Consider the following 12939-nt stretch of genomic DNA (forward strand, 5'->3'; position numbering starts at 1 on the left):
TTTTTTCTATCATTTCAGGGAACCCTTGGGAAGAGGTAGATATATATGTTTAGCAGTCTACTACCTTAAAATGAAAATTCCTGAGGTTATTTTCGTAAAATCCTAATTCCATAATATTTACTATCTCTGCCCCACTGGTCACATTCATAAATGTATTTGGACATATAATTTGTCTGGTAATCAGCAGAGGACTCTTTCTGAAGGAGTTTCTATTGTTCAGTTGAGGCTGGATTCTGAATGCAAAGAGATAATGCTGCAGATATGCCACTGCAAGAATCAGATTAGCTTTTCAGAATTCTAAGAATTCAACTCTAGTTTACATTTTTATTTCAGAAGAGATTGGCTTGAAGACATGCCACTACAAAACACAGCTACTACTTCCAACCATATAACGAATTTTCTAGTTTTTGTAAAATAAAATGATTTCACTCACTGTTTGTGCACGTGGCACTAGATTCCCAGTGTTCAACAGTCCTGTAGTGACCAGAGGTGAGCAATGGGCTGATGGCTAAATACTTTGTCACTGGCACCAAGAAGTCTTTAGCACTAATGCCAATTTTGTATGTCCTATTCTTTGTATTTTTCCAACTAAGATACCCTAAAATCATGCTTAATGAAACTTTTGAAGGGAGCCAACTTTTTTGTATTTATTAGTTTTAAAATTCTGCCCATCTCCCTCCTTCCCCTTCAGTATTTCTTTTCTTCTTTACTTTGTTTAGGATATAATTTTGTGAGTTTTATTTTAAAAGCAGATTGTTATTGAATAATCACAATTATGACCTATGAAATATCATTGGTTTTCATAACTAAGCTCCTTCTACCCTACTAACTTATTCATTTTGAGTATGTTTTTCTTCAAATTTGAGAAGTTCTTATTTCAACTTAAGTTTTCTTTTATTTAAAAAAATAAGTCAAAATAGCTAAAATGCTTTTTACATTTTTTTTCCTTGATCAGTTAGCATAAAACAGTTCCCAGCCTTGAAATAGAGTAGCACTGTGGAAAATATACAAAAATATAAATAATTTTAAAAGTTGAGCTTTTGCTGTAAATGTTATTTAGGTTTCAAGTCTAGACTACAAAACTTACTTAATCCATCATAATGACTTGAATTCTGGATCTTGGATAAAAGATACCAGTTAGCAGGATATGGAGGGTCTGATTTACCTCTCCGGACTATGGAGCCACATTGGATTCTTTCTTCTTCTCTTTGCCCCTTTTCCTCAAAGTCATCCCTGTGCCACTGAAGCTGCATGTGTCTCCCTCACCACAGTCCCAGGCATTCAGTGCTGTTTGCCAAGAGTGCGGATGAGGTGGACATCGAGAAGGGATTTGCTAGCTCTGACTAATTAAATTAATTAACCAGTGTCTGTGAACAGTTGACATTCCTTGGCCTTCCCAGTGGTGTTTTTCACTTTTTAAAAATGATGTGTATTAAAACAAATATGTAGTTCTACTTATAATTGGTGGAATTTCTGGAAGTATAGCAAAGTAGGGGGTGGGAATCAAAATGATAGATAGGGGGAGGTTAGAAAGTGGTGGATGGCAGCCACATCTTAGCTTCTGTCCCTACATAAGTGTTCTCTGCATACTCGAATAAGTATGAAGTGACCACTTCATTCAGCTTTTATTCTTGTACTCCATATATAAAAGCTGGATTCTCTGTAGGTTGTCTTGTTTTGGTCTGTTTACTGGGCAGGTAGGTAATAGTGACTATATAGAGTTAGGAGCCTGGCAGGGCATATATAATTTATTTATTAAGGGAGGAATCCCTGTGTTATCTTTTTACATAAAGTTTCCCCTCATATTAATGCATGTTCATTAAAGTCTAAGGATAGAGAGATCACACATGCCACCATCCAAAGAAAACCACTGTGGAGACATTTTAAGAAAATAAATTATAGAGAATTAATCATAAAAGTATGTTGATATATGTACTTAAATCAGTTTCAATGCTCTCATGTTTGAATTAATATTGCCAAATCAGTGCCAGCTGTTTTAGTTCATGAGAGTTGTAAATAGTTCCTATGGAAACCATGTCACTAAGGTCTGTGGCAGCCTTGCTCAGTCAGATAGCCAGTCTGAGCACACCTTCCAGATGGCTTGCCCAAGGGAAGCGTGTTCTTCCTCAGCAGGATCATTTTGTTTTGTTTTGTTTTTTAAACCAATTCCCACCAAGACGCTGAGGAAGAGGAAATGGGTACAGATTTGTTAGGAGAGATGGAAAGGGGGCAGTGACGTGGTCTTCATGGGGCTTTAGCAACCTAAGGCCACCCAGTTTCTGAAAAATATGAAAGATTTTTTTTCATCTACTAAATTATTTATTTCTTATTTGATATGTCAACTGAAGAGAACATCTTACATTAAATTATACCTCAGTACTCTAATAGAATAAAATAATGGTGCAGCATAGCCTTTTCTTAATTGTTTATTCTCTGTAGATTATATCCAGGTTCTTGTTAATTGAATTCATTCAGTTCAGAAATACAGTATTTGATATCATCTGATCCAGGCTGTACCATCTAGTTTTCCTGCTCTTGATCCCTCAGCATGTTCCAGTGTCACCCTTGGTCATGGTGGGCAGGACCTGCCTAACCCTGGTCCACTCCAGACCTCTTGCCTGGCCTGACCAGTCTTCTGATTGAGTTATTGCTTGTTGTGGCATTTCCCATGTCATGCTTCTCCCAGGAGTTATCGACTTACTATTTATTCCTCATCCTTCTTTTGATAATGTCACAGTAAAGAATTCATTTAATTTTTTTTAACTGTCTTCTTTTTCTGTTGATTGTGTAACATTTCTTGAAGGATAATCTGTCTCCTTCATTGATTTTCTTAATGCCTTTTAATTATTTCTTACTTTTAAAAGTACACAGCAGTTAATGTTTTGTAATTCATGCTGTCATCACAGATGCTTTATTCTTTTGATTGCTCAGATATCTGTGGGTGTGGATCCTAGATCACAGGTGATGCTAGGTTTGGAGAAGCATCAATAAGTTGAAGCTAGATGTCTGAAGAGCACGGTTGCCAATGGAAGCAATATCTTTGGGTTAATTTTAAATCTCACGTCATTATATAATAGAGAACTGGTCATGATGCTAATGTAGAAGGGAAACAACAGCCAGGTTTTAGATTTTCTATATTTTCATGGAAACACGTTACATTTCTCAGTATTGATCCTTCTATATGTGGAGTCAGCAGCATAAGGTTACAATCAGTTATCATCAATCATTTAATCAATATTTGTGGTTATCATGTCATGAAAGAAATTGCAGCAGACACTAAGGGGAGGCGGAGGGTTTAAGGCACCTTGTATCGAAGACACAAGAACATTGACTGAAGCTTATCCTGTGCTGCAGCACCGAGGGATATTGTTGGGCAGAGAATGGATCAGCTTGACAAATAGTGCACATTGAAATACATTGTTAAGGCTCAGGTAGAAAAAAAATTGTGGAAGACTTTGGAATAAACTTTATTTTTCTATAAAACATTGAGGTGGCCTAGGATATCAATTTATGGTAAAAATTAATTTTAAAAGAATAAAGCAAAATACATCAATCATAAGAGAATGGACTACAGTGGGGTGGACTAAATATAACTGATTAGTCTTTGATACTTCACAAGTCAATACTTAAAAAGTACCTAAGGTTAATGAAAAGAATCCCATACTGGGTAGGTTCCAATTTGTTTCCTTGCACACATGAGTGAGTGTTAGCATATCAACATATGCTCTTTCTTGTTTTCAGCATGCACTCCTGGCTTTAAAGTTTATACTTGCATTTGCCATACCTGATAAACCACGACATATCCAGATGAAACTGGCCAGATTGGAATTTGAGTCCTTGGAGGCACTCAAGCAGCAGGTAAGAGCAACTGTCCTGAAAAAAAATGCCCAGTATTTCTTCAGTAAATGAGAGGAAGCATAATTCATGGGAGTCAAATGTTTTCTCTTGCATTGAATTACCAACTTAAATAAATCCAGAGGACTCCAGTTTAAGATGGCATAGCCAAACCAAAATCCTAATAACGTGAGCAACAAATAGGTTTGAAGGAGTAAACTAAGCATATGAAAAGATTCAAGCAATGTTAAATAAAGATTAGAACTAGCATTCAACCAAAGTACAGACAGAGAATTCAGAGAATCACCTTGGGGCTGCTCCCTACAGTTTCTAATTCTGCTCTATAGAGAAATCTTAGGGAAGGAGAAGTGAGTAAATAGAATCCTGAATAATATCCTGCGGAGAATGAGAAAGAATGAAAGTGTGTGGGTAGAAGCAGCAAAAATTGCCATGAAAGGAGGAACTGCTTTTCCATTTTTTCCACATTCCACCAGATAACAGAGAGAAAACCAAAAAGCAGCCATGTTGGAGCTCACATTTGGGTGATTTTTCTGCTTGTAATAAGGAGACAGAAAATTCCTGGATGCCCAGAGCTAGTTATCTCTGGTAAGACATCGGGATTTAAGTACCAGAATCTATAAGGCAGTATCTTCTAAGGAGACGAGCTCTACATCTAGGACATCTTGGACAACAGTCTCATCAGCCTTTTACCACTTTGCACAGGATTTTTTGTTTTGTTTTGTATGTTTGGAGAATTGAATGGGGAAAATATATAAAGAGGACCCGCACTAGCTGTCCCTCTTACAGAAGCAAGGAGGTCAAAGATAGCACAATAGACAGGGGATTCCCACGTTAAAGTACTATATATCCCTGATTAGGTGGGGTCTCCCCAGAAGAGGGAGAGCCTGGCCCTGGACAGAGCTGTGCTCACGTTGATCACATAGCAGAGGAGAAGATCAAGGGACCTGTGCTCCTGAGTCTTAGGCAAGGTCACTTTTGGCACATGGGCTAGCCAGTGTGTTCACATCTTAAACCAAAACCCAGCATCATGCTCCATGGTGGAACCTGAAGCATTCACAGTCTTGGCAGGAGGCACGTTTTCTCCACTGGTACTCAGCCTTGTTCTGGAGATGCTTACCACGGCAGCAGAGGAGAGGAAGAACTAAGAAACCCAGAAGTAACCTGAACTAGGCAAGTTCGTCATTACTAGAAAACTAGAAGATTATGTATCTAAAGGTCACAAGATAAAGTATTTAAAATAATAGGAAAATTTGGTAAGGAAGCAGGTTATAAAGTTTATATAAACTCATTTGTTTCCATTCATAAGAAATAATAACCAATTAAACATATTATCAAAGGAAAATTCTCATGTACAAAAGAAACCCAACATAAAACCTTTAGGTGATAATTTATGAACATAATGATCTAAATTAAGAATATTTTTAGGGCTGGGCTTGTGGCTCGGTGGTAGAGCTCTTGCCTAGTGTGTATGAAGCCCTGGGTTCGATTCTTAGCACCACATATAAATAAATAAAATAAAGACCCATTGACAACTAAAAAATATTTTTTAAAAAGAATATTTTTAAAACTCTCCTGAGATTAAAAAAAAATTCAATCCTGTGAAAATGAAATGACAGGCCAGGAGCAATGGCTCCTAACCACCTCCCAGCAATTCAGGAAGCTGAGAAGGAGTATTGCAAGTTTAAGGTGAGCCTGGGCAGCTTGTGAGACCCTGTCTTAAAAATATGTACATATATAAATAAGTAAATTTAAAAAATAAATGCAGTGCCAATTCAAATATGTAGAAATAAACATTTGAAAACAGCAAGAATACTTCCAAAAATGAAGAAAAAGTCCCAAGCTCTGTCAAATAGTAAAGCATTATGAATAATACAGTAATCATAATAATTAAATACATTTTTAATACGGGTATAAATGAACAGATCAATAAAATAGAGCAGAATTCCTAAATGGACCCAAATAAAACTGGGAATTTAGTTGATATTAAAAGTGATAAATATGTTAGTGGAAAAAAGAAGATATTATGTGGTTTGAGACAAAGAGCTGTTTTGGAAAATCACTGCATTTTATTTGTTTTATTACTTATGAATCCCCTTCCTCCAGCCTCAGATACAGATGGTTGAAGGATTCAAATAGAAAAACTTGAACCAGAAAAAGTATATTAAAAAGCCTGGGGATATCTTCCAATGGGAGGTGCTTTCCTAATTAGAACCCCAAACCCAAATCTTAAAGGACAATTTAAAGCTACTATATGACCAAAAAAAATGAACTCAAAGGAATTGGGCAAACTGGGAAAATATTTGCATATGTCACAAAGGATTACTATCTTTAGTTCAAAAAAAGTCTCTACAAACCGAATCTGGTAATTAAAGGGTAAAGAATGAAGAAATGCTTAACCTCATACAAAATTAAAGAAATGTAAATTCACACACCAGTGAAATGCCACATTCTGTTCTATTAGGAAATGTTGTTGATAACCCACTGTCATTGGATATGAGAAATGGACATTCTTTTATGTACTGTTGGCAGAGGTGTAAATTGCTTCAGCCTTTCTCGAATGCAGTTGAATCACGGTTTGAATTATTCTGCAACACAGAAATGATTCTTGCTAAGGTTATGGCTGTATCTGCAGTGTATCAAAATATAGTTGCAGAGACATTTTTGCTAGCAGAAATCTAGAGACAACAAATTCTTCTAATTAAATAAATGATGGTATATTCATATAATAAAACCATGATCCTATCTTAAAAGAAATTTGTGCTGGTGTGTGTATGTGTATTTGTACATGCATGCATGCACACACACACATATGCACTGGCTGTAAGTAGAAAAAAACAAGACACAGAAATACAATCGCCTTTGAGTCAAATTACAAAAGGAAAAAGGGAAGCAAAGAAAAAGGAATGACTACTGATAGGTGCATTTGGTTTTCTTGGAAGAGCTCACAGCAAACTCCATATGGTAGATACCTTTGAGGAGAGTGATTAGATTTTCCTTTCCATATACAGTTTGAATTTTCTGACTATGCATGTCTTACTTTTTTGAAGTCAAAAGTAATTCTCGGGAGGGGAGGGTCTTATTTGCCATTTGTTATCAGTACACTTTTCGGCACTTAAAAGGTTAATGTAAGTAAATAGGGAATGATCCTCATGTTGGTGATTTGAATAATTCCTTAAGCCATTTTTTGGACACATGTGGGCACATGTGAGCACATCCTCTACTTTCCCTTCTCTTTCCTCCTCTATTCCCTGCCCCACATTCATCGTAAGCCCTTTTTCCCCCTTAGAAAAAATACACATCAGGTGAAATAGAATAAACTTTATTTTAACATCAAATAAATTTTTTGCATTAAGTTTGTGGCTATGAATCAAGTATGGAGACCAAGTAGCAATATGAGGCAAATGAGGTTTGTTTGTAAATTCCTCTGTAAACCTCTCAATTAAGGTCAGAGAGACACCAAGACAGGAGGACAGACCCATGGGCTGGGAATTTCAAGTGTTTTAAAGTATCTGCTTTGCATTTGTTTGAAGGAGAGACAGAGTGAGGGCCAGAAAAATAGGATGGACAGAGAAGGGTAGGCAGAGTGTAGCGCCTCCAAACAGCCATGCTCCTCTAACTTTGGTAGGTGCAGATAATTTTGGGGCCTGGGTTTTCAGATGTTTGGTTTATTATACATGTACTGTTTCCTAAGATGTTAACTGCCCAAGGATGCCCCTGTGTCCTGCTGGCCATCCTGGCCATCTCTCCTTTCTTGATGGCCCTTGTCCCACTTTTCAGAAGAAAGGAGCACCTCCCTTCTATAATGAGCCTTACCCTTTGCCTGGATCCCAGTATGAAAACCTCTCAGGTGACAGAACCTTTTAAAATGGAGATGTTAGAGGCTAAGCTGAGTTCAGTAAAGCACCACCCCCCCCAATCACCAAATCCAAATCCTTCTCTTTAAGAGATGCATCTCTTCAGTGTATCCAAAAAATTATGTTCAGCAGTTGTAAGAATATTTATTTTTAACACTTACAGAGAGAGATGTATGTCACATGAAATTTTAAAAGCTTTTAAATTTCAACTTATACTATTATAGATAAGTATGAGAGAGTGCTTTATAAAGACTTTAAAGCAAAAAAAAAAAAAATTTCTAGGATAAAATTCCTTGAAAGAAAATATGAGTTCAGTGAGGGGGGAAAAAAATTTAACTATTAATTAAGAGCATATTTATGTATTTTTCAAATGGATGGTGATGGATTTCATATCACTACAATATCAAAAATCCTTTGAATGGCTTTAAAAGTATGACTTTATTTTTGTGTTGATACTTATCATATGCTAGAAAATATATTTCACATCTGTTAATTTATGATGAAAATTTAGGTGTTCAGTCAGAATGGTGGTTATCAAGAATACACACAGTATTAAATGTTGGAGAGGATGTGGAGAGAAAGGAACATTTTTACACTGTTAGTGGGATTGTAAATTAATACAACCACTATGGAAATCAATATGTGATTCCTCAAAAGGCTTGGCGTGGAACCACCATATGATCCAGCCATACCACTTCTTGGTATTATTCTGAAGAATTAAAGTCATCATATTATAGTAATACATGCATATCCATGTGTATAGCAGCACAATTCAAAATAGTCAAACTATGTAATCAACCTCAGAGTCCATCAACAGATGAATGAATGGAGAAAATGGAGTACATATATAAAATGGTATTTTATTCAGACATAAATTAAAAAATGAAATTATGGCACTTTCAGGAAAATGGATGGAACTAGAGACCATTAGGTAAAGAATAAGCCAAACTCAAAAGATCGAGTGTTGTATGTGGGAGATGGAGAGGTAAAAGGACAAGAAAGGTTATGGGGTGAGAGCATGGGTCTCATGGAAATCAAAGGGAGATCAGTGGATGAAAGGAATCAGGGAATGGGAGAAGGGCAAGGTGGAGGGTAGTTTAGGGAGTGATATGGCCAAGTTATAATACCATTATTATGTGCAACTATAATGTACCAATAAAAATACTAAAAAGAGGAAGAAAAAAAAAACGTGTGTGTTGAAAAAAACTTGAGGTGTTGGTTTAAAGTTGTGTGGGAAGGTACATGTTTTAGCTTATTCATTGCTGTGACTAAAAGATTGACACAAGAACAATTTTAGAGGAGGACTCACGGTTTCAGATGTCTTAGCCCATAGACAGCTGGCTCCATTCCTCAGGGCTCGAGGTGAGGCAGAACATCATGGCAGAAGAGTGTGGTGAAGGGAAGTGGCTCACTTGATGATCAGGAAACAGAGAGAGATTCCATTTGCCATATAGAAAATACATACCCCAAAGGCATGCTCCCCGCACCATGCCCACCTTCAGCCATACCTTACCCACCTTCAGTTACCGCTCAGTTAAATCCATCGGGGAATTAATTTATTTATTGGGTCAAGGCTTCCTTCCATAGCCCAATCATTTCACATCTGAATGTTCTTGAAAATGCCATGATTTCATTTTTTTATTTATGACTGAATATAATACCATTGTATATATGTACCCCATTTTCTCCATTCATTCATCTGTTGATGGACTCTGAGGTTGGTTACATGAGCTTTGTTTCTCCAATGATTATATTTCTGGTGACGTTTGTAGGTTATGGCAGGCAGATTCCTGGCTAGTGTGTACATGTTTAATTCAATGTCAAGACAAGATCTTGCCTTGTGTTAATAAGCTTTCTCCTCAGTATTTCATGTTACCACAGCTTTATCTAAAAAGCAAAAAAATTTTTTATTGATCTCTGTTATGATTAACATGCTTCAAGGTCATTAAATACATTTACCTGAAGGCCTGAGGCAGGGCTGTTGTTTTCTGCTGGGGTGTCAGGGTGTGTATTTACTGTGGCCATGGCTGAGTGACATCTCCAGTCAGCTCTGAGACTCCTTCAGAAGCACTCTTCCTGACAGCGGGCAAGCCATAACTCCAAAGGAAAGTTTATTTACACTCATCTTAATTGACAAATGAAAACTGGCCAAAATTCTACCTCGCGTTACTTGAAAAGAAGAAAAAAATCTAAGAGATTTTAAGTTTCTATGGAGTTTTTTCCTCCTGAGGACATAGATGTGATTCTCTATTAACAGTCTCTTGTAAGAAAAGGTGATTTGGATGCTGATATTGCTCTTATGTTCTGGAGAGACAGAGAATTGTCAATTGGGCTTTGACTTGGTGTTATTTACCACATGCCTTCAAACAGGACATCCCTGGCTTCTTCTAAAGAGGATTTTTCCCCTCAGTACTGAGGTGGGAACCCATGTTCTACCACTGATTCACACCCCAGCCTCAAGATGGTTTTTAAGCTCTCTGTGCCAAAGAAAGGGCAGGAGCCATGATGAGTACTGTGGTCAGGATCTCTCAGCATCGGACAAACCCAGGAAGAGCGCTCCTCCCTTCCTGTCTCTACTTTTTTCTTTTCTTGTAATTATTAATCTGAGAACCAAAGTTTGGACAGAAGATCCAGTAGCAGTGGCTTCCTTCTTGCTGACCTAAGGCTTTGCCACAAGGCCCACACTGCTGCGAGGGCCCGCAGTTCGTGCTGCTATCAGGGAGAGACAAAGATTTTTCCTAGTCTCACAGCCCAGGGGGTCCAGAAGGACCAGAAGGTCAGCACCACCTCATGCTTTTCAGAGTGGAGCTAATTGGCAAGGCCTTTGGTTTACCTGCTGAACTGGAGCCATTTCTAGGATGTAGATTTTTTTTTCTCCTTTGCTTTCCTGTGACATTTTACCATCTGCTTTGTAACTAAGTGTAGCCTCAACTCACTGGGCTGCTCCCCTGGGCCAAAAGCAGAGACAGCTTCTGCTGGGTCCCCGACCCAGATTAAAAAAAAAAATAGAGTAACTGAAAATATATATATTTAAGAGTGCATCTCATTAATAATCTGTCCTGTCCCTGGACCTTGTGACTGTTAAGTGACTAGAAATTGATAGTAGCCTGTCAATAGAAATTGTTAATAGTTATGAATAATTATTATATTATATTTAATTTATGCTTGAATTTTTCTAGTTTTCAACTCAATTCCTATTTTATGGACAAGGTATGATTGAGAAATTTAAGTCATCAGACAGTTTTTGAATAATGCTGTTTTTTGTTGTTGTTTGTATTTGGTACTAAGGATTGAACCCAGGGCTTTGTGCATGCTACACAAGTGCTCTTCTCACTGAGCTGTGCCTCCAGCCCTTTTTACACTTTTTTACTTTGAGTCAGGGTCTGGCTAAGTCACTGAGGTTGGCCTTGAACTTGTGATTCTCCTGCATCAACTCCCGAGTTGCTGGGATTACAGGTGTGTGCCACTGAGCCTGCCAAGGTTGTGTATTTTAAATGTAAAACTTTTGAAAAACACATGTATCTGGACTCTGTGCCCTGAACACACTGATTCCCTAAATCTAAGGTGGGACCCAAGAACCTACATTTTAAGAAAACCTCCCCCTTACTACATCTCTCTGCCAAACGCCACCCTGCAGCAACAAAAAGTCCTGAGTTCAGATGAGTGAGTGTGTGAGCAAGTATGCTCTGGACTGGGTTCACAAAATCTTTTTTTTTTTTGCTTTATAAAGTCAAAGACTCATCCCATGGTCTTGGAAAGGCCCAGAAATCAACCTTTTAACCAGAGCATCAAATGATCTTGAGGCAGGAGCTCACGTGGAGAAGTGCCCTGTATAGTCAGCTGTTTCTCTGGCCATGGGAGGGGTGGCAATGAAAGCAATAGAGAACATGGAAGGAAATGTCCTGCAAACAGAGCTTTTTCCATTTCAAATAGGAAACTGCAGTGTTTCCAAATATATAGGCAAATTAGATACATTTAAAGGTGAGAGGCCAACTGAGGAAAGTAAAACAGTTTGCTTTGCAAAGGGCATCTTCAAATGATCAGGCTTCAGTAGGTTGAGACCTTTAAGAAGAATTCTACACGGTAAATACCATCCTAGTGATGCCCTTTTATTTCTATTCAAATTGATTTATTCAACTCTCAGTCATTTTAAGACCCAATTAAAAATAGAAAGGAGTCTTATCCAGGAACCGTTTGATAACTTGATGGCCTGGAGCACAAGGACACAACATCCTAGAGCTGTCACCACTTAACCAGCCCAGGCAACCAGCCCTCCCTAAGCCAGGGAACACATCCCAGCCAAGGATCAGGGTCAGCTGCCTGGAGCCTCTGAGAAAGGTAACAGCCTCAGGAGTCAGTTAAAAGAGCAAGATGAGGACCTTAAAAAGATATCACTATGCTTATTACAGCTCCCAGAAGCCTCAAGTCAGGCGTGAGACTCCCAAGCCTCATCAAAAGTTCTTTGTTGGGCAGGGGGACTACTAGCTCAGGGGTAGAGCACTTGTCTAGCATGTGTGAGGCACTGAGTTCGATTCTCAGCACCACATAAAAAATAAATAATAAAGGCATTATGTCCATCTATAACTAATAAAATATTTTTTAAAAAAGTTCTTTGTTGGGCAGGGGGAATAGCTCAGTGGTAGTGCACTTGCCTAGTGTGTGTGACTCTGGGCACTGAGTTCAATCCCCAGCACCAGAAAAAAAATAAATAAATAACAACAACAACAACAAAAAACACATTAATAGGGTTAAATGTGTTTTAACCATTTCCCCAACATTTCCTAAGAGCTCCTGAACTTTTCTTCCCCTGCTTTGTGCTCTCAAGTTATGGTAGATACATGAGCATTTTTAATGGAAAGTATGAGAATTCACAGCATAGAATGAGGGTGCTAAAGTGTTTGACTTGGGTAGACAATCACATAATGATTTGACAACATATATTCACATTAAATGTTTGTGGTAGGCTATATGGGGCTCTGTACTGTCTGCTTGATCTTTCAGAAAATCTAAAGTTTCTAAAAACTAAAATTTAAAAAACAATGAAATTTTGAATCTGAAAAAAGAGCCTCTAAGAAAGCCAGTGTCCAGCAATGCCAGAACCACAGACTTTGGGGACAGGATGGTTCTCAGGTCTAAAGTCAGGCCTGGGTCCAGTAGGCTGGAGGTAAAGGGAAGCTAGAATTGACACTGTTTTCAGAGTTTGGGTGGCCATCTGATCCAGTGCCCCCAC

The 12939-nt window shown here is 38.0% G+C and overlaps 1 protein-coding gene across 2 annotated transcripts in view; it reads left to right on the top strand.

Annotated features, from left to right (window-relative positions):
* Ano10 (anoctamin 10) overlaps window positions 1-12939 on the top strand; it is a 168233-nt gene that overhangs the window by 110942 nt on the left and 44352 nt on the right. For both annotated transcript variants that reach the window (XR_007344337.1, XM_015489409.2), the window contains exon 11: window positions 3742-3858. Coding sequence is in view for 1 of the 2 variants with exons in the window: in XM_015489409.2 (XP_015344895.1) it covers window positions 3742-3858 (117 nt within the window). In the remaining variant the exon portion in view is untranslated. The remainder of the gene's footprint in view (window positions 1-3741; window positions 3859-12939) is intronic.

This window comes from Marmota marmota, unplaced genomic scaffold (assembly GCF_001458135.2).
Source record: "Marmota marmota marmota unplaced genomic scaffold, marMar, whole genome shotgun sequence".
NCBI lineage: Eukaryota > Metazoa > Chordata > Mammalia > Rodentia > Sciuridae > Marmota > Marmota marmota.